Source organism: Rhineura floridana, chromosome 2 (assembly GCF_030035675.1).
Source record: "Rhineura floridana isolate rRhiFlo1 chromosome 2, rRhiFlo1.hap2, whole genome shotgun sequence".
NCBI lineage: Eukaryota > Metazoa > Chordata > Lepidosauria > Squamata > Rhineuridae > Rhineura > Rhineura floridana.
Genome location: NC_084481.1, coordinates 82,076,397 through 82,099,135, shown reverse-complemented (window position 1 = coordinate 82,099,135; position 22,739 = coordinate 82,076,397). Strand labels below are relative to the sequence as shown.

At 43.9% G+C, this 22,739-nt stretch overlaps 1 protein-coding gene across 14 annotated transcripts in view; it reads right to left on the bottom strand.

Moving 5' to 3' along the window:
- The window catches only part of SEMA5B (semaphorin 5B), a 585,589-nt gene that overhangs the window by 29,602 nt on the left and 533,248 nt on the right, over positions 1 to 22,739 (bottom strand). For 13 of the 14 annotated variants that reach the window (XM_061609103.1, XM_061609095.1, XM_061609094.1 and 10 more), the window contains 4 exons: positions 19,485 to 19,666; positions 13,683 to 13,826; positions 9,785 to 9,932; positions 8,104 to 8,329 (listed from right to left, as the gene is read on the bottom strand). In XM_061609103.1, coding sequence (XP_061465087.1) covers positions 8,104 to 8,329; positions 9,785 to 9,932; positions 13,683 to 13,826; positions 19,485 to 19,666 — 700 coding nt within the window. The remainder of the gene's footprint in view (positions 1 to 8,103; positions 8,330 to 9,784; positions 9,933 to 13,682; positions 13,827 to 19,484; positions 19,667 to 22,739) is intronic. The other variant, XM_061609104.1, reaches the window with a different exon arrangement.

Genomic DNA, 22,739 nt, shown 5'->3' with positions numbered 1-22,739 from the left:
AAGAGGGCAAGGATGGTTGAGGAAGTTGCATGGTGATCCCTGTCTCCTTCCCAGCTCTAAGACTGAGAGGAAGGCTGGAATACTTTTGGCCAATGCACTGCTCAGCACAGCTTGGCCATGCAGGATCATATCTCTCTGGTAGGAGGCTTCGTGGCTGATGCACTCCTGATGCTTCAGGAGTATCTCAGCCACATAGATACACTGGCAAGCTTCACTTTTCTGTGGGAAACCATGGCAAATATAGGTTACGTTCATCACATGGTGAAGAAAAGAAACTGTGGTGCAGTAAATGAAAGAAATGGACCATTGGTCTCACCTGAAGGGTGATTTTCCTATGAGTCCGGACATCACAGCGGGTATTAGCTCCACCTATCGTGCGAAGGCAAGAATGTCTTTGAAGTCAAGACTAGGGGCGTCAGGCCCCTCCCACTCTCCAGTTCATTCGCAGCGAGTCTAAGGAGAGATATCTAAAAATACAAGAACAAGGCCAACAGGCCTGGCAGCAGGAAAATAACACAATAGTACCATGCATAGTAACATGACTCCAACATAGCGGTATAACAGAACTAGAAGTCTTGACTTCACTTTTAAATTTAAATATAATAGCGTAACAGTAATATATAACACATTAGAAAATATATAGTCATCCTCCAACTGGGAGGGTCGTGATGTCCGGACTCATAGGAAAATCACCCTTCAGGTGAGACCAATGGTCCATTTTCCCTATGAGTCCGGCCATCACAGCGGGATGTACCAAAGCAGCCCATACAGGGTGGGACCGGATGCTAATCCTCATTAAGAACCCGTTGCAACACTCGTCTGCCAAAAGATGCGTCAGCAGAGGCATAGCGATCAATTTTATAATGCCTTATAAACGAGTGTGGGGTAGACCAGACTGCAGCCCTACAAATATCGGCAACAGGAGCATTAGTGGCAAAAGCAGCCAAAGTGGCAGCTGACCTGGTAGAATGAGCCGTTATACTAGCTGGAACTAACAGCTTCAGAGACTCATATGCTAAAGTAATACATGCCCTCAACCAACGGGATAAGGTAGGATTGGATACTTTATGCCCCATAAACCTTGAATGAAAGGTTACAAACAGAGACTCCGTTCGTCGAATCTCTTGGGTCCTAGACAGGTAGGTCTTGAGAGCCCTCCAGACATCTAACGAATGCCAAGACTTCTCGAGAGGATGGGTAGGATTTGGGCAAAAGGAAGGCAAAACAATGTCCTGGTTGCAATGAAAAACTGAATCGACCTTGGGACGAAAGGAAGGATCAGTCTTCAGCACAACAGAGTCCTTATGGAAGACGCAGAGGTATCGAGCAGAAGACAATGCGCCCAACTCCGAAACGCGTCTGGCAGATGTGATTGCGATCAGAAACAAGACCTTGAAGGACAGCATACGTAGGGGCATAGTCCTGATGGGTTCAAACGGAGGGCGTTGCAAAGCCTGCAGAACTTTCGGCAAACTCCATGAGGGAAACCGATGGACAACAGCCGGAGAGCGAAGGGCGACTCCCCTCAAAAAACATTTGATGAACAGATGTGAGGAAATAGGAGCTCCAGGAGAGGACACTGAGAGAATGGACGACAGAGTGGACGCATGTCGACGTAGAGTGTTGGGTCGAAGTCCCATCATAAAGCCGCTATGGAGAAATTGCAGCACCTGATGCACAGTGGCCTGGGATGGATCATGGTGGTGGGACTGACACCACTTGGAGAAAGCCACCCAGGTATGTTGATAAATATGAGTAGTGGATGGTCTTCTCGAGGCCAAAATAATATCAATCACAGCGTCAGACAGTCCAGCTGACCTCAAATGTCCCCGTTCAAACGCCACGCTGTTAGATTGAGCCAAGTAGGGTCCTGGTGCAGTACTGGACCCTGGGATAGGAGGTCTGGCCTGATTGGAAGTGTCCAAGGATCCATCATCGACATTGCCAGAAGATCTGAGAACCACGGTCGGCGTGGCCAAAATGGTGCTATTAGAACCAGCTGTGCCCTCTCGGCTCACGCCTTCCTCAAGGTTTTGGCTAACAATGGTATGGGAGGAAAGGCGTACAAGAGACCGTCTGGCTATGGTATTGTCAGAGCATCCACTGCTTCCGCTGATGAATCCAGGTATCGGGCAAGGTACCTGGGAAGCTGGCAATTGCGACTGAAGGCAAACAGGTCGATTGAGCATTCGCCGAACCGACTCTGAAGACGATGGAAAATGGCTGAGTGAAGTTTCCATTCCCCCGGAAACACCTGTTGTCTGCTGAGCCAGTCTGAGATGTTCTGCTTTCAGGGATTGTAGATGTTGTTCTGCACAGACGAAGGTGAGGGAGGCTAAGTCCTGTAGAGGACGAGACCTGGTGCCCCCGTCTGTTCAAATGTGATTTTACATGCGTGTTGTCCGTTCGAATGAGGACATGGTCCAAAGGGAACAGAGACTGAAAATGAATTAGAGCTAAATGTACAGCTTTAGCTCCAGCCAGTTGATGCTTTGAGTCTGCTCCGTGGTGGACCAAACCCCCTGAACGTACTGGGAGTTGCAGTGGGCTCCCCAGTCTATGAGGCTGGCATCTGTGGTTACAACAGATCTGTGTGGTTCTCTGAACGGCGTGCCCTTGGAGAGGTGTTGGGACCTCGTCCACCAGCGGAATGATAGGCGCAGTGCGGGGATCAAGCGAACTTTGCAATGGTTGGAGCTGGCAATGTCCTATTGAAAGGGTAGTAAAGTCCATTGCAGATGCCGAGTGTGGGCTCGAGCCCATGGCACAATATGGATTGTAGAAATGAACATTCCGAGCGCCCTGGCTAGAAGCATGACGTCTGCTGATGTTTGTTACATCAGGGACCTTGCGATGCTTGTGATGGCAGTGATGCGATCTGGAGCCAGGAATACCATTGCCTGCAGGATATCCAACATTGCCCCTAGATGTAGTAGGCGTTGGGTTGGTTAGAGATGGCTTTTGTCGACGTTGACAAGCCAGCCGTAGGTCTCTGCCCTGGAAGCGTCGGTTCCAGGAGCCCCTGAATGAATTGGGGTCATAGAATCTGACATTGTGGCCTCGTCCTCCTGGCCGCGTTCCTCGAAAGGACTGGTTAGTACGGAAGGAAGGAAAGCGCCTGGAAGGCCTGTGGTCGATGTTCTGGACAGTGGCCAGAACCGGTTTGTGGGCGTCTTTGGGATCAACCAGCACTGCCTTTAGAGCTTCCTCGCCGAAGAGTAACGATCCGGAGTAAGGAGACCTGGCCAGATTCATTCTGGCCGCTGAATCAGCCTGCCAGTGGCGAAGCCAGAGGGTCCGTCGAGCGACTATCTGAGCCGTCATGGCTCGTGCCCCCAAATGAGTGGCATCGGGCACAAAAGCTGCTGTCTTACGCAACTTTACCAGTGACCTTCTGAGGGCGACAGGATCAGGGTTAGTGTCCTCTAGAAGACCATCCAGCCACATCATAGCTGCTCTGGAGAAAATGGAGGCTGAAGCGGAGGCACGCGTGGATAGGGCAGTGGCCTCGTGGTTTTTGCGGAGGGTGAAGTCTATTCGACGCTCAGTAGTGTCCTTTAGTTGGGATTCCCCTTCCCTGGGCAAAAGGGATCGTGAAACGAGGCGAGCGATTGGTTCGTCTATGCCAGGGACGTGTAACTTGGTGGCAAAGTGCGGAGCTAGGGCGTAAAGCCTGTCAGCCAGGTTCATGAAGTGGCGAGATTGAAATGGGTGAGCCCATTCTTCAGAGACCAATTTGGCAATTGGGTCCGGCACCGGGATGTAGTGTTCAATAAGTGCAGGAGATTTGAGAACCTTGGCCCCTTTGATGGCTGGTGCGGAAGAAGCTGAAGGCGCAGTCTGTAGACCAAGGGTATTAACTACCCTGCGTGCCAGGGGCTGATAGTCTGAGGCATTAAACAAGCGATACGATGTATCCTCCTCATGATCTGAATCGTCGCTCCAGTCATCTCCTTCAACGTGGTCAGTGAAGGTTGACTCCTCCGCATACGAGGCTTCATCAATACATCTGCCTCTGGCTATATCGAAGGGATTTGGTGAGCAGGAAGGATGAGCTTCATGACACGCACGTTGGTCCATGTTGAGTTGAGGTATGGCCGGAACTTGTGGTAGTGACTGCATTTGGGTGATAAATGCCAGCATGGCTTGAAGTTGGGAGAGGGAATCAGGGGACAGCTGTAGCCCGGTTGTGGCAGATGTTTGTGCCTGAGCCGGTATTGGAGCAGATGTTTGGGGCAGTAAAACGGAGGGGGGCTGGTTAGGTGAAAACTGAGTGGAAAAGCCAGCAAAAACCTCCTCGTCAGAGGAAGCAGCAGGGGAATGAAGTATATCGTTTATGTGTGCCTGAGTTGCTGTGGTAGTGGTGGTGGTTGGCACAGAGGCATAGCGTGGCCGCTTTGGTTTGTTATGGCTGGAAATATGTTTTGTCTTAGCCATTACTTTAACATGCTTAGACTTAGTCACATTAGAGTGTTGTGGCTGGGCTGTTTGTGACATGCCTGGCTGATCTGGCATCATATTGGCTGATTGCGACATGCCTGGCTGTTCTGCCATCTTATATTAACTTGGGTGCAGTACACTGCCACGGAGGGGGCAGGATGTAAAGACCCAAACTGGCACAGCGTACGACCACGGAGGGGGTAGAATACACTGGCAGATGGCTAAGTGCACTGCCACAGAGGGGGCAGAATGCACTGTGGCATCAGCGTTAGTATAATATAGGCTGTATTTTAGGTTTGGTACACGGCCACAGAGGGGGCAGGATGTACAAAATATAGTTCAGATTAGTGCTGTAGGCTGGATTTCAGGCGTGGTACACGGCCACAGAGGGAGCAGGATGTACTGAATATAATTCGGATTTAGTACAAGTCAGCACTGATATTAAAGCTCCAGCCTTGATGATACTGAATATAATTCAGATTAGTACAAGTCAGCCACTGATATTAAAGCTCCAGCCTTGATAATACTGAATATAATTCAGATTTAGTACAAGTCAGCCACTGAAATTAAAGCTCCAGCCTTGATAATACTGAATATAATTCAGATTCAGTACAAGTCAGCCACTGAAATTAAAGCTCCAGCCTTGAAAATACTGAATATAATTCAGATTTAGTACAAGTCAGCCACTGATATTAAAGCTTCAGCCTTGATAATACTGAATATAATTCAGATTTAGTACAAGTCAGTCACTGATATTAAAGCTCCAGCCGTGATAATACTGAATATGATTCAGATTTAGTGCAAGTCAGCCACTGATATTAAAGCTCCAGCCTTGATAACACTGAATATAATTCAGATTTAGTACAGGTCAGCCACTGATATTAAAGCTCTAGCCTTGATAATATTGAATATAATTCAGTTAGTAGAAGTCAGCCACTGATATTAAAGCTCCAGCCTTGATAATATTGAGTATAATTCAAATTTAGTACACGTCAGCCACTGATCTTAAAGCTCCAGCCTTGATAATACTGAATATAATTCAGATTTAGTACGAGTCAGCCACTGATATTAAAGCTCCAGTCTTGATAATACTGAATATAATTCAGATTTAGTACAGGTCAGCCACTGATTTAAAGCTCCAGCCTTGATGGTACTGAATATAATTCCAATTTAATACAAGTCAGCCACTGTATTAAAACTCCAGCCTTGATGATACAGTCACAGTAATTTTGTGTGTGAGGAAGCCCTGTGTAACTCTGTCTACAACACACAGACAACACACATACAGATAGCTTGCAGGGAAGGTATCCGATGGTTAATAACGGTAACAAAAAAGGCGGGAAATTTGAATTCAACAAAAATGATCTAAAAATGGCGGGGAAAGACAGAGCAATGGCGGCCGTCTGGTAACGAACTGGGGGAAGGGTAGCTCAGCACAGCCTCGCAGGGGGAGCCGCGGGGCCGATAGCCGCACTAGCGGCTCCAAGAAACCCCCAAGAAGAAAGAGCAGATAGAAGCCTGTGCGGGATAAGGCAGCAGTAGGCAAGCCGCTGCCGCCGCCGGGAGCGGGACTCTCCGCGGCGAAATCAAAGTGCCGAGAGAAGCCTGTGAGGGATGAGGCAGCAGGAGGCAAGCCGCCGCCGCCGCCGGGAGCAGAGCTCTCCGCGGCGAAATTAAAGTTGTGGAGAGAGAGCCGGATCACCAGGCTCTAGGGAGGCAGAACCCCGGCAGGTAAAAATAGGTTGGAAAAAAGGCAGGGAGCCGCAGCCGCAGGCTCCCGCCTGGGAGAGAACCGCAGCCGCGGTCTCTCCAAGGGCTCCACAGAGCGCGGCTTGAGGCAGGGAAAAACCGCTACGGGAGAGAAAGAGCTGCGATCTCCCGAAGCTCAAAACGGCCAGAAACCACAGAACACCGCAGCCGCGGTCTCTGTGGGGGTCCTCAGACAAGAAGGAGAATAAACGAAAAATAAAAGGTTAAAGACCAATCAGGGAGAACCTCAGCCGCGGTCTCTGAGGAAAGAACCTCAAACAAGCAACAGAGATAAATGACATTTAAACACAAAGTAAACAAATACCAAAACAACTTAGCTAAATTCTACGCTATAGGATCTCAATGATAGGATTTCAATCTTGTTTGCAGGAAGGCAAGAATGAACTGGAGAGTGGGAGGGGCCTGACGGCCCTAGTCTTGACTTCAAAGACATTCTTGCCTTCGCACGATAGGTGGAGCTAATACCCGCTGTGATGGCCGGACTCATAGGGAAAATGGATTAGTGCCACCCATGTCACCATGTGAGTGGTTCTAATGCTGCCTGGATGCAGTGGACCAGTGTCTGGATGAAGTGGTGGTCTGGATGAGGGACAGCACTAAGCTTGAATCCTGGCAGGATGGAAGTGCTGCGGTTCCTGTATCTGAGAAACTGGCCGATTGCCTGCCCTGGGTGGGGCTGCACTCCTCTGAAGGAACAGGTTTGCAGTCTGGGTGTGCTTCTGGATCCAAGTTTGCATTTTAGCAGCTTCAGCTGGTATGATGGCTATGATTGGTTCTGGATTGAAAGTCTAACCACAGTAGTCCAGGCATGGGTGACTTCAGGACTGAACTGCTGTAATGTACTCTTTGGGAGCTTCCATTGTGGTTGGTCCAAAATCTGCTACTAGTGCAGAATGCTGCAGCACAATTGCCGACAGGAGAGACACCTTGTCACAGCATCTTATACCCCTCCTCAGAGATCTGCATGGGCTGCTGATTTATTACTGAATCAAATTCAAGGTGTTACTATTAGTATATAAATCCCTTAACAGCTTGGGTCAAATTTATTTGAAGGATTGCCTGATCCCTATATGCCCACTTGACTGCTTCCATCTGTGGAACTGGCACATTTACAAGTAGCACATAATGTTCATTCTGCACTTGCAAGTAAACAGTCCTTCAGTGCGGCAGCACCTAATCTCTGGAACTCTGTGCACACTGATGTTAGGCAGGTGCCTTCACTATATTGTTCTTGGCACCTGTTAAAATGTTCTTTGTTTAGGGAAGCCTACTCAGGAATGTAATCTTAGTTTTGTTATGTGTATGTTTTAAAACTGCTGATTGTGTTTATATTTTTGATAAATGTTACGTGTTATTTCAATGTTTTCTTTTATTGGTATTTTTAATGAATACTTTATATTATTTCATGTAAACCACTTATAAGTTTCTGTTGATTAAGCAGTATTATAAATTTTGTCAAATAAATAAAAAAAGGTATCAGAGCAAGTCCCAGTTTCTTCTGTTTACTAGCAGAAAACTCAGAACTCCTGATTCTGTGGGAAGACCCTCACAATAGGGCTTAACTCCATAATATCATATCATGCATCCCTGTAGGCTGAAATAACACCCATGCTGCTGGGTGAGTCTTAATAAACACAGAAATCAAGATTATGCACCCCCAATGACTACAGCAATGCTTGCAGGTGTGTGCAATGCTCCCAGCAAATTCCCTGATGCTTATCCATCCTGAATTCACAGAATACACAGTCTCAGTCTGTTGGTCTTGATTTGCTCTGTTGCTATCAACAGATGAGCTTTCATTCCACCCTCTGCTTCATCTTCCCATACCTCCAGTACAAATAATAAAGAGCTTAGCTCAGTGCTCATTATAATCTGCAATGAGGCAGGACATACAATCAGTGTCACAAACAGCTGAGCCATCACTGGGGCAGAATCGACTCTCTGTCTTCTTTCGGCCGAACTGGAGGTCATGGGGGTCAGCAAGCTGAGCACGGCAGGTGTAGCGGAAACGCTGTTCTTGGCGAGCCCCACTCTGGGTGATATTGGTGGGCATCCATGGGGTCCAAGGTGTATTTCTCCGAACCTCAGGGCAGGCCTCTGGACTGCAGGTTTTATACTCCTACAAAAAAGGGGATAGATGGAGAGGACCTGACTCATAACAAATGCTTGAAGATTTGCAGCTTTACCATTGCATTTGTGTACTATGCAATTTGAGGAACAATAAAATAAATGTGAATATTTGATTTAAAAGCACAAAAACCACTGAGGCAATAATAAAGGTGTATAAAGAAGTATAAAACAAGGCCTCTTATTGCTCCTGGTGCTTTAACAGAATACAATACTGAGATAACAGGCCTATGCACAAGTTATGTACATCGCACATATTCAAGCATGCACAAAAATTCCATAGATAAAGCTCAGTTGAAGATATCTCTATTGAAAAGATTCACATAGCCTCCTGTCTCTGGGATGCGTCATGTTTTAGCTCCTTCTCAGCTATGTCCCAGCCTGCAGCTTGTTTACTATGCCTTCCAGAGCTCCATGGGACTCACTGAGAACTGAGCCAGTGCCATTTTGCATAGTCCCACATTATCATCTACAGAGCCCCATACTGACTTTCACGTCTTGGTCTGATGCTACAGCAGGGATAGGGAACCTGTGGCCCTCCATACGCTGTTAGACTCCAACTCCTGTCACCCCCAGCCAGCACGGTCAATGGTCAGGGGTGATGGGAGTTGTCAGACAGCATATGGGGGGCCACCAGCTTCCCACTCCTGTGCAGACAATAATAGGATTCTGAGAAGTGGCTTCTAAATATATGCTTTGTCGGGAATCAATATGATCATAAGAATATAAGAAGAGCCTGCTGGATCAGGCCAATGGCCCATCTATTCTAGCATCCTGTACACACAGTGGCCAATCAGATGCCCATGGGAAGCCCACAAGGACCTGAGTGCAAGAGAACTCTCTTTTCCTGCAGTTTCCAGCAACTGGTATTCAGAAGCATACTGTCTTCAACTATGAAGGCAGAGCATAGGCATCATGGCTAGCAGCTAATGATAGCCTTATCCTCCATTAATTTGTCTAATCCTATTTTAAAGCCATCCACGTTGGTGCCCATTATTTCCTCTTGTGTGAACAAATTCCATAGTTTAGCTATGCACTGTGTGAAGAAGTACTTTCTTTTGTCTGTCCTGAATCTTCCAACATTCAGCTTCACTGTTTGACCATGAGTTCTAGTGTCATGAGAAAGGGAGAAAAATATTTATCTGTCCGCTTCTCTGTGCCATGCATAATTTTATACACTTCTGTTATGTCACTTCAGAGCCACAGAATTAATGAGATGGCATATATCTAATAGGTCAACTATTCATTTTAAAGCACTGCAGGCTCTGGAGTTACACATAGGATCTCTGTCAAGCAAAACGAAAGGTTTCTATTTCTTGGCGTTCCACAGCGACAGGAAGTTGGCCACCACGTGCCCTTCTTACCTAGTTCCCTACGCCCACTGCCAGCTTGAGGAAAACATAACCTGAGAAAATAGCAGTCAATGCCTATCTAAATAAAAACATACCACAGCACAGCCTGGGCAGGTGTTTCCATTTTCACAGGACCTCTGCCTAGAGTGCACCCCTCCACCACAGTTTGCACTACATTTATTCCAAGGACCCCACGAAGACCAGAAGATTGGTAAAGGGCATGGATTGTTCTCATTGCAGAACCTGAATGAAAATAAAAGTGCAGGGAGGGAAAGAAAGAAGGAATAATCCATGTCAGTGTCCTGGATACCTAAACAGCAAAGGAAAGTTGTAAAAGATTCCTCAAGGAACTAGTCACACGAGGAAGAAGAAGGCTAACATCAGGCTGACTAGAAATTCAACTTCAGCTTCACAAGTAAAAGTAATAAAGACAGACAGAGTTAGTCATGCTTCAGACCCGCTGAAATCAATGGGACTTAAATTAGTTTTGACAGAGTGGACCTATTGCTTTCACTGCAACTGAAGTATTATTTACTGAGGTTGCAACATCATAGGATCTAACACTGTTCAGGTGCCTTGACAGAAGATGACTTATGCTTGCTAAGTATAGCAGACTATCCTGCATGATAAAACCCATAGACATCTTATATTCCAATTAGATGTGTGCATAACCTGTAACTGACCACAGTACTTTACCAATATAATGTGACTTCTTCTGGCATTGCCTGGATGAAACGTAAAATAAATATGTTTTAAAAGTAAATGTAGCTTTACAGATAAATATTGACAAATCTGTCAATAAACAAGCCTTAAAACATTGTTAACTAATTTAGGCTAGAAATCCAGCTATTTGTAATGAAATTGGCCTCTTTAGGATCCTAAATGGTCTAATAATGTGGTACCAGTTAGACTAAAACGCTGAGCTTTATCATTGCTTAGCAAGTAATATGTTGGGTTTAAGGAAGTCTTATGTTTCAAAAACAACCACATAATAAGCAGCCTATTGAGATGTTACTTCCCAAACCTGATCCGAGGAAGCAAGTCATGCAGCCCATTTATTATGCACGCTTATTAGAAATACGTTCCACTTTGTTCATTTGGACTTACTTCCCAGCTTTGTGGCTCATGTGGACCAAGTACAATCTCCTTGTCTCCTTTGCAATTAGAAAGTAGGTTTGCCAAATATATTACATTCATCTGTCCCCAGGATCCCTGCATCTTTTCCCCAGGAGCCCTGGTATTCAGCTGGGTCAAACAACTTTTTCTATGTATGTCTTGATTTATTTTTATTCAAATATTTCACCCATTTTAAAGATAAGGAAGTTCTAGCTCCGCTTTAATAGCCATAAAATAGAACAGAAACACCATCACTAACTTCAATGGGGAAAAAGTTATGTTTCCAAGGATCACAAATCTAATCAAATATGAAAACATCCAGAGTTCAGACTAATTAAATGAAATGTCGTTTGTATTCTGAATTCCTGAGCAGACTTTTGTCTGGAACCTTAGGCCAGGAGTGCCTAACCTTTTTTGGCCTGAGGGACACATTCACCACTGCCCAAGCCTCTGAGGGCTACGTAACATCGATGGGTGTGGCCACTCCATACTCTCAAGCACACACATACAGCCCCCCTCTTCAGCTAATCTATGAAGATCAGTTAAGGGGGGGAGTTATTGCCACCTCTCTGCTCAACATATGATCAATTTGATGAGCAGGAAGGGAGAAATTTGTATCCCCATCCTCACCTCAGTTCTGCCTATTTTATTTTATTTTTTCTTTCTGCTGCTGCCAAAATTAGTGGAGCCTTGGGGATGTGTGAGAAAGATTTGCTGGGGTGGACAAATCAGGCCTCCAAACTGGCCAGTAAATAATGTCTGGGTTTTGCATGTACATTTGTGCTATCAGGAAGCTTCCACAATTTTTTCAAATCTTTTTGAGTCTAGTGGTGGGCACCTGAGGCCACCTTCATACCATACATTTATTCCACTATTATTCCACTTTAAACAGCCATGGCTTTCCCCAGAGAATCTTGGGAAGGGTAGTTTGTGAAGGATGCTGAGAGTTGTTAGGAGATACCTATTCTCCTCGCAGAGCTACAATTCACCAAGTGGTTTATCAGTCAGTCCCTCTTCCCAGAGAACTCTCAAGAACTGTAGGTTTATGAGGGGAATGAGGGTCTCCTAACAACTCTCAGCACCCTTCACAAACTACACTTCTCAGGATTCTTTGGAGAAAGCCATGACTGTTTAAGGTGGAATAATAGTGGCATAAATGCATGGTGTGAATGTGGCCTGAGTCATGCGGAAGCAGTTTTTTCCATGGTTTACAAAAGTACAGACGCCCAGGTTTTCATAGAATTTCATAAGATTTTAGCATACAGCATGAAAGATCAGCATTCTGTATGAAGTGCCTAATGATAAAGGTCTTCATGGGACAGACACATGCAAACCATTTCATATTACTGCAGGTGTGCATCCTTTAAAAAAATAAAGTGATACTCTTTCTTCCTATTCTTACAGCATTACACTCCAAAATGATCTAATGCAAGTCTACACCACTCCCAGGGTTAATTCACACAAACAAGCTGTGTAGTAACTGCTTTAAAGGCAAACTCAAAGCTTCATCGCATGTACACAAGCAATTCCTTGCCATCTATACTCACCTGATTTTCATCACCATTTGGGGTAGTCTGGTGAAAACTGTTGGATTCTAGTGGCATGTGGCTGCACATGAACATGCAGTACAGCCTCCATGCAGTTGTTTTCACAAGCAACCTTTGTATGACTATTTGTGGGAATCAGGCTTGAATGTTGACCCCCCAAATATAAGGGTTGTTTGTGGCTTTAATGCTCTTTGAAAATTGTGAATGTTTACTTTTAACAGACCTATACAAGTGGGAGACGCAACAAAACATTTTAGCATCTTTGCTTTCTCGAGGTGCTCCTAATCAGGGTTCCAGCCAGCTAACCATGCCATCTTCCATGCTAATCCATGCCCAACCCCACTCCCGATTTTTTGTTTTTCTTTTCCAACTGTCACTTGCCATTCAATGACTTCTGCACATGCTTAGTCCTTAGGGTGTTTTTTAAAAAATCCCAGAGGCCCAGTTTTGGCTCCGTATCTGTTGGCGATCAGCATCTTAGTTTGCAGTTAGAGGGAGTAATCTAAAGATTATTAATTCCTCTATGAAAATGCAGCATTTGAGTGCTCACTTTTAAAATATATGCAAGCTAATTTTTATCTATTCATAGCACAGCATAGTTAGATAAAGTATCCTTATGCTCTTATTTCAGTTATTTAGCATATTTCTATCTTGTTCGTCAGCACAAGTGCTCTAAGGGTAGCTAAGAGTTCCCACTCCAAACTGCAAGTTGGCAATATTATGTAGTACCATAGGCGACTGTATACTTTAATGCAAAACCCAGGCTTAGCAACTTTGACAGCTTAACAATGACATGCTCTCTTTAAAAATTTTGAACAATAAATTTTGACGTCTGACTTTGTGCTACAATAATATCTTTACATTTATTTTAAAAATTTGGATCCCGGTTTTCCAACCTAAGGTTTGTGAGGCAGTTTACAGTCTAAAATAAATAAGTATGAGATTAATATAAAAACATAACAATTACTAACCTAAAATACACATAATGCAAATTAAATAAGGAAAGACCAGCAGCAATAGAAGATTACATTAAATCATAATCTCATTCACAAAAGGATAGGAAAAAACAAAATAGTTTTTACTTGGTCCCTAAAAGATAAAAGAGTAGGTGCCATAAAGGTATTTCTGGGGAACTGTTCCTGTCTAACCTCTACTAGTGTGGTCCCCAGGACCGAGGCCTCAGATGATGATCTCAATGAATGGGCAGGTTCAAATGGGAGAAGGCATCTGGGATGGCTAATCCATGTGGTATATGCATCCTTCAAAAGAAAATACCGAGCTCTGAGCCAAAAAGTCTGATAGATGTTTAGGGATGGGGAACGACTCTCACCGCTCCTCTCTGCTTTGTCCGACACAGACCCTGCCTCCATATCGCGGAGCAGGGTTGCTGCACGACCTCTGACGGACCTGAAAGCCAATCCCACAGGACGTGCTGCAGGGGGCCCAGGACGACCATGGTGTCCAAGCTCCATTCCTGACAGAGGGGAGGGGGAAGGAAGAAAGATAAAACATGGCATCTGGGTTAATTATTATTTTTTCAACTTTATACTAAGTTCAGCACTGCTGGCTATGGAGAACCAACAGGGTGCAGACTGACTAGCACTATGAAGTACATTTTAGTAAAAGAGTTAAGCCCAAGAAACAGATGGAGATTCAGTGTTAGAATTCTGCATGTGCTTTTGACTCACCAGCTTTTAATTCAAACAAACAAAATACATGGTAATTTCATGTCCAGCAGATTTAAGCCTCTGCTAAACATAATATGGTCTCATAAGGTGTTTTTATATATATCTATATATCTATATCTATATCTATCTATATATAAAGCCAACCCCTTATATATATCCCCATTACTCATAAATTTGCAATTGTTATATAAATTCTTATTTGTGAAACTTATAAAAGAATTTTACATTATTGCAGAAAAACCTGAGGGAGCAAATACATGGGATACTGGAAGGGGAAGAGTAACCACAGGCTGGCCATGGAAGATAAAAGATGCCCTGACCTTGTTAGTTTCAGAATCATAATTTCCTACACATAATAAAGCTTTATAGGCACTGAATCATTTATTTTTCCCCCCACCCATTCTAAAGGTTCAGAATACATTATAGCATTTTTTAAAAAATAAAAAATAGATATTGCATAAAATCAAAACACCAGGAGTTTAAAATCTCAGCTAACATCTCCTTAAGCATAAGGACTAGACACTCTTTTTTAACTGGGCTTTTGAAGATTCAGACAATGCCCTTAGGATTAGTATAGGGTTCTGACGGTGCAACCTGAATATGACAAAACAGACTGCTAAATCCTCTTTGAGGTGCTATGTCTCATAACCTTTCCTCATTTCTAGTTTTTCCCCTTGCCCAATCCTTGTTCAACTTTCTCTCATTTTCCTTTTGCCTTTAGCTCAAAACACAGGATCACCAAATGATGTGTTAATCTCAAAGGGATTCAATAAAGGAGGGACAGAAGTCAACTATCACCCAAGTACGGTGGTGGTCAATTCTTTTGAGAAGAACATCTCTAATTTCTTGAACACGTATGTGTTTTCCTTAGAAGAACATAATGTCAATAGAAAATATATTTCAGGGGCAAAGTTACATCCCCTCTTTCCCTCATCCCCACAGATTCTCTCTTGATGAAGAACTGCCAAATTAAGTTTCCCCTTTGCCTTCACACTTGCTGCTTTCCACCTCAATGGTCCTGACCAAGTGATGTCAACCATTTCTAAAGTTCATTCTTAAGTCTATGTTGCATGCTGCCCTGGTTCTTGTGGTCCTGAAAGTTGCACTGGTGAACCGATGTGTTGATGTTCCAAGAGTTGACTGAATTAATAAAAGCGCCTAGCAACTTGTGGATATCTGGCAGAGCACCACTTGTGGTATGAAGCTTAAATTAAAACCTGAGCAGCCTTCACACTTTTCAAGCCCGTTATCAGTTCTCTCACTCTCTTGGCAGCCTGACTTTAGAACAGTGGTGTTTTATTTGTCTTTCATAAGGTAAGGAAATAAAAAAGGACTTTCATACAAGCTATGATTTAGCCCATGTTTTGCCTCTTGTTTTCTCACCCTTCTAAGAAAGACATGGTATAAAATTTTAAATAAGTGATCACAAAATAACTAGATAACTGCTTTCTATTGCACCCCAAAAAGTAGGTACAGGAAATCCAGAAAAAACAAACACACTAGTATCCAAACCTCAATTATATAAAATACTTTGAAAATCACAATTTCCTATTTTGTGTGTAGGTTTTTATCAAAGTAACCCTTTTAAAATAATTCTTCCATGTAGCCAAACATCTGATTAGCCAAATGTTTTGGATAGTAACCAGGATATTTGGATAAATGAAGTTCTACTGCATATGCACATATTTTGTTTCAGAGATTATGGGTTTAAAATAGGATTTATATTCAAAGTGTAGATAATTCTCAATAAGGTTTTCATCAGCACCATACCATTTCTAATTTTAGATCTCGCTTATTACTAAAACGCTTCTTTAAACAACCTAATGAAAGTATCACAATGCCATATGAAGACAGTTATAATGGAAATTATAGACTTATAATGAATGTAAGATGATCATATGGCTGCATTTCTTAACAGTCACTACATTTTAACACTGAATGGATTTCTCATTCACTTCCTACAGGCTAATCTTGTGGTATCTCACACTTTTGTGATCACATTGTTGGCGATGATTAAATGATTATGTCAGCTGCCTTACGTCTCTTGCAGGCAAAAGGATGACCCACAGGGTGGAATTCTACCAGTTGTAAGGATGGCTGTTCAAAAACATGGAAAATGCAGATGAAGATTTCTCCATAAAAATCTCCTACCCCCTGGTTGCTTGCTTGCAGGTCCTACTTGTGGGCTTCCCATAGGCATCTGGTCAGTCACTGTGAGAACAGGATGCTGGACTGAATGGGCCACTGGCCTGATCCAGCTGAATTTTCTTAAGTCCTTAGTAAAGGAGGACCATTTGTGTGTAGGGGGAGTGCAGCTGAGGAGCTGCCATTGGCACATGGCAGTTGGTGCCAATGAAAGGTTGTCTGTAAGCCAGATTCCTATAGAGGGAGTAAGGGGTCCTTGTGTTGAGTTAACCCTTTCATCCACAGCTGTAATCTCTCAGAATAGTACATACACACACACTAGCAATCAGGCTTGTGGGTTTGTACGTGCAAGAGAATGTGACACAGCTACTTGGGACATGACTACTCTTGTTTTGGCCCTGCCTATCACTGGCATGCAGTGCCCTGGAAGATTGGCCAAGATGTACACAGCTATATGTGTATGTAGTCGTATAAATATGTGCACAATGAGTGTTTGTTGTATGTGTGTGGTGTGTGTGATGTAGGCAAGTGTGAGAAAGTGTGTGGGACTTGCATACTTACTTGGGCCACATCCACTCTTATTTTGGACCTGCCCACTGCAGGAATGCAGCCCCTGCAAAGCTATGACCAAGATGGAACTTGATCCTCAGGCAAAAAAGGGAGAAGATTCCTTACTCCTGCTACAGTATATAAGTAACTTAAAATCCTGATTGCCTTAACTTTTCTTCCAAATGCTAATGTTTTGTAGGGAGGAAGTGGAAAGCATTAAGACTAAGTTACATGTTACACGGCTCACTTGGAAGCTGGCTGACACAGCTTATGCATAGCAATTGCTCCAGTGCAGAGGCTGAAATATGTAGAGAAATTAACTATAAGGATAAAAGCTTTGTGGGGGAATTTTCCATGCCACCACCGACCAGAATGTTATGGCAGACATAGAGAGTAGTCGCTATACAGAAATGTCTTCAGACCTCTCAAGCGCAGCTAACATTGCTAAATGTCTCCCTAGTTGGGAGACCACCTGGGAACCATATGTAAGCCGCCTTGGGTTTTTATCATGAACAGAAAGGCGGGGTATAAATATAATAAATAAATCAATAAATAATAAATTGCACAGTGGTATCCGTTCAGCTTATAGCATGTATGTGTGTTTAAGTCTCGCTAGTTCTTATACCAAAAATGTTGTCTTCTAATCTAAAATTAATATGAATGCAAATGGTCAATAATGGACATGTGATAGGGACCATGGAAGTGGGAGAAGGGCTTGCATGCATAGTGGTTATAATGCAGATTCAGGGAGCACAACAGATGTTGACCCCAGCAAACAAAAGGACTGCCTTTTGAACTCAGCTAGCTGCACAATACCAGCCATATTCATAAGAAAAGTCCAATTCTTTTTCCTTTTCCAAGAACACACTATGGCATTCAAATGTTTGCTCCTTGATTTTGTAAACCATCTGGGTAATGACCACATCTTATACTTTTCTTTCGGCAGTCATAGATTGCAGGGGGAAGTTGTTTATGAGCCAAGCTTCAAATTATCAGTCATTCTTTTAGTATTTAGGTAGTGTTATGACTCCCGTGATGCCATCTGAAAGAGGGAACTATCAGGGGATGCAAAGGTAACATATGATTGTGTTACATATGAGCAATCCAATGTATTATTTGAATGGAGTTAATGCAACTTTCTTGGTCAAACACGGTGAAACAATTCCAACTCTTGAAGCTGGAGGAGGAGCAGAGACAGAGAAATCCACCTTTTTAATATTGCTTCATAGTGTGGGGGGTGTACCTGTGGCCCTCTAGATGTTGTTGAACTCCAGCTTTCATCAGACCTAGCCAGAGTGGCTAACAGTCAGGGATTGTGGGAGTTGTAGATATTCAACAACTCTAGAAGGCCCTGGGCTCCTCCTCCCTGTTTTATATACACATTTTCAGATTTTTTGAAAAATGGATAAAGCATGTTATTAGTTAACCTACCAGTACTGAATGATTTGATGCAGTTAACTAATATAATTGAGGGCCATGACACAAGGAATCCATGACTGAAACTCACTGCAGTACCTTGTAGACCAAAGCAGCTCTGTGCATGGGAGGGGTGGGTGGGTGGCTTGGGACTGCAGCACTGGAGGATACAGACAGGTCACAGCATTTCCAAGTTATAGATCTCAGATAACAGAGCTGGGAAAGACCTCTTCCTAAGGCCTTGGAGAGCTGCAGCCAGTCAAGTGTAAGCAATAAATAAACCACTAATCTGACTCCATGTAAGGCAGCTTCCTATGGGATGGGGAGCCTGTGGCTCTCCAGATGTTGTTGTTGGACTCCCAGTTCTCATCTGTCCCAGCCAGCATAGCCAATGGTTAGGGATGATGAGAGTGGTAGTCCAGCAACATCTGGAGGGCCACAGGTCCTCCATTCCTGGTTTATATGTAGCAGCTTGGAAGTATGAGGGGCATGCCAGACGTGTACTGTGCCAATCCCTATCCTGAACACTACTATCCCAATTGACTGGAAGAACCCTTAGTGGTGATTCTATAATCCAAGTTGGTAACTGAGGGAACAGAACCAAAGGGGCATTTATTCCAGATTAATCACTCCAATTTAAAATGTGTGACCTTGAAAATGACTTCTTTACCAAAACGTTGCACTGTCAGATGTTGCAGTTAGTGTTGGGACTAGGATCTGGGAGACCAGGCTTCAATCCTCACTTAGGTATAAAAAGCTCACTGAGTGACCTTGGGCCAGTCAGTGCTTCTTAGCCTAACCTACTCTACACGGGTTTTGTGAGGGTAAAATGGGGAGTAGGAGAACCATGTATGCCACCTTGAGCTCCTTGGAGGAAAGTGGGATATAAATATCATCATCATCTCCTCACTTAGCATTTGACAAATCTCTCCAGTGACAGGATATGTATTTTTACTATGTCTTTATCACTGCTTTTCCTCCAGCAACACCAGAGCAGCATACACGGTTCCCATCTTTTATCCTCACAGCAACCCTACGAGTTAAATGAGGCTAAGAGATAGAGGCCCCAAGTAACTCAGTGACTTCATGTCTGAGTAGGGATTTGAACCAAGTCTCCCAACACCCTTTCAATTACACCACACCAGTATGTTAAAGAAGTTGTAATGGCATTGCTTCTTTTTCTGTAACCCCCCCCTTCCCTGTCTTAAGTCACTTTGGTACTTGATGGGTGAGTTTGACCAAGAAAGAGGTAACACAGTGTCAGTCAGCAAACAGATGAAAGATTATTCCTTTCATCCTTCTTGCACGTACAAGACGCAAAGATGTTCAAGTACCTTGAGCAATTTGTAATCTCCATCCTGGCTCCTTCACAATCACGTCCACCACAGCGAGGCTGAGGGCTGTTACATGACCGCGATCTGCACATGCAGGAACCTGTACTCTCACCATCCGAGTGTTCACACGGTTGCCATGGGGACCAGGTCCCCAGCTGTCCATCCACCATCAGATTTTTCACCTAATTTAAATAAAGAGAAGTCATCATGGTGAGCACATCATAAGCTGCTGTGAGGGCAAATATAAAGTAGAGAGAGGGAGCTGTCTGAGAATCTTTCCATCCTTTTCCAGACAATACTATGTTAATATTTGCCTCAGGATTCCATAGCGCGTACTTAACTCATGAAGACAGACATACCTATCTAGGAAAACATACGAAGAAATTAGTCCTCAATGCCATGGCCAGCCCTACCAGAGTAAAGCAGTTACCTCAGGTGGCAGATACTGAGGGGGCGGACAGTGGGGTAATGGAAGGACCAGAGTTGTGTGTGTTTTGCGGCCTGCTCTGCACACCCTAAACTGCCCTCAAGTGTGGTGGAGGACGCTATCCTGTCACCAGTGTTGAAAAAGCATTCAGCTCAGCAGTCCAATCCATTTCTTTATTAGAAAGGGAGAGGGCACCATCTTGTCCTTTGCCTGAGGCAGCAAAATGTCTTGGGCCAGCCTGGCTGACTACACAATCTTACATCAGTGCATCTTACATACACTGCAGATAGAACTGGAATAAATATCCAATGGGAACAGCAGATTAAATTAAATGCAAAAGTTCTTAAGGCTTGCTTTTGAACTCTCATTTCAGTTGAAAGCAGTGGCAACATTTCAGATTGTGGCTTCAACATTTCAACGTACCATTGTTTCGGCCATGGGACTGCATGTGTGTTGTACCAAAGTGCTTCAAGTAGGGCAGAGTTCATCTGTGATAACTAACTCCTATTGCTCCCACAGTGCAACCGTGTCTGAAGCTGTTTCCACTCCACCCCCTACCCCCCATCACAGAGAAATTGAAAAAGTGAGTGGCCTAGAACAGTGGGTGGCCACACTGAGGACTATAAGAGAAGATGAAGAGTTCTTAGACAGAATGCTGGAACAACAGCAGCAAAGAGAAGTGGAGGTAGAAGAGCAACAGCATGTGGTAACAGAAGAGGAGACTGCTTTGAAGAGGAACAACAAAGTGGAAGAAACTCTGTGGGAAAGGGTGACAGTTAAGAGCAGACGAGCTAGAAGACACCCTTCACCAGTGGAGTTATGGAACCGCTTTCAACTACTCGAGGATGAGACTGGAGGACAGCCTGTGGTGAAAGAATTACAGGAGACCCCGTGCAACAATAAGCAAGAGGCTGAAGCTCAATCAAGCAGGGATAATGAAACCACACCCCACAACAAGAAGAGAAGAGTACTAGTAGTGGGAGACTCCCTACTGCGTGGGATCGAAACCCAAGTATGCCAAGAAGATCCATGGACTTGCCAGGTATGCTGTCTACCAGGAGGACGGATTAGAGATGTGACGGAAGGGTTGCCATCACTCATCAAGCCCACCAACAGGTATCCCTTTCTCCTCATCCATGTGGGAACAACTGATACTGCCAAACGAAGGTATGAAGAAATCACATTACACTTTGAAGCTCTGGGAAGGAAACTCAAGGACTTTGGGGCCCAGATAGTTTTTTCATCCATCCTTCCAGTACTTAGAAGAGGAGTAGAATGGGAAAGAAAAATACTCAGTGTAACAGTCCTCAGAAAAATGTAGTAAGGAAGCCAAGCCACAAATCACATAGTCTTTGATGTCTGTATACTAATGCGCAGAGCATTGGAAACAAGCAGGACAAACTTGAACTCTTAATACAGAAGGGTAATTATGACTTGATGGGTATAACTGAAATTTGGTGGGATGACTCCCATGACTGGAATACAGCAACTGAAGGATATAACTTGTTAAAAAAGAACAGAAGGAATAAAACGGGAGGTGGAGTCAAGCTATATGTTGAAAATATATATCCTTGCACAGAAATACAGGAAGATCAGCTTGGTAGCTCCACCGAGAGTATCTGGATTAAAATTAATGGGGCAAGGAATAAAAGGAATGTGGTGCTTGGAGTCTACTACCAACCATCCAATCAAGGAGAAGACGAGAATGTAACTTTTGAAAAGCAAATTGCCAAAGTTTTGAGGAGGCGTGATGTAGTAGTAATGTGGGATTTCAAGTATCCCGATATCTGTTGGGAGACAAACTCTGCCAAACATGGGCCCTCCAAGGAATGTCTGACTTTTGTTGGAGATAACTTTCTCCTACAGAAAGTGGAGGAAGCAACTAGAGGATCAGCTATCCTGGACTTGATTCTAACCAATAGAGATGATTTGGTGGATGAAGTGGCAGTTATGGGAGCTCTGGGGGAAAGTGACCACATCATACTTGAATTCTTGATTTTAACAGAAGCAAAAGCTGAGAGTAGCCATACACGTACCCTGGACTTCAGGAAAGCTGATTTTAATAAACTCAGAACTGTAAGTATGGTTCCATGGCAAGAGACCCTAATGAGAAAAGGAGTCCAAGATGGGTGGGAGTTTCTAAAAAACGAAATTCTAATAGCACAATGGCTAAACAGCAGAAGAAGCCAATGTGGCTTCACAAAAAGCTTAGAGATGACCTGAAAACAAAAAGGACATACAAAAAGTGGAAAGAAGGCCAGGCCACAAAGGAAAAGTACAGGCAGGTATCATGGAATTGCAGGGATGACGTCAGGAAGACTAAAGCTGAGAATGAGCTGAGGTTAGCGAGAGATGCTAAAAGCAACAAAAAAGCTTTCTTCAGGTACGTCCATAATAAAAGGCAGAAAAAAGAAATGGTGGCACAGCTACTCAATGGGGATGGCAAAATGATAACAGATGACAAAGAAAAGGCAGAAGTGCTCAATTCCTACTTTGGCTCCGTCTTCTCCCAAAAAAGGGTCTATGCCTCTCAGGAAACATGAAGTAGAAAGGGCAGGGTTGGAGCTTGATAGACAAACGGTCAAGAAATACCTAATCACTTTGAACGAGTTCAAATCGGCAGGGCCCGATAAACTGCATCCTAGACTATTGAAGGAACTGGCTGAAGAACTCTCAGAACTGCTGTCGATTTTCTATGCGAAATCATGGAGGACTGGTGAAGTGCCGGAAGGCTGGAGGAGAGCTAATGTCCCTATCTTCAAAAAAGGGGAAAAGGAGGAACCAGGGAACCACAGACCAGTCAGCCTAACATCAAGTACATGAAAGGT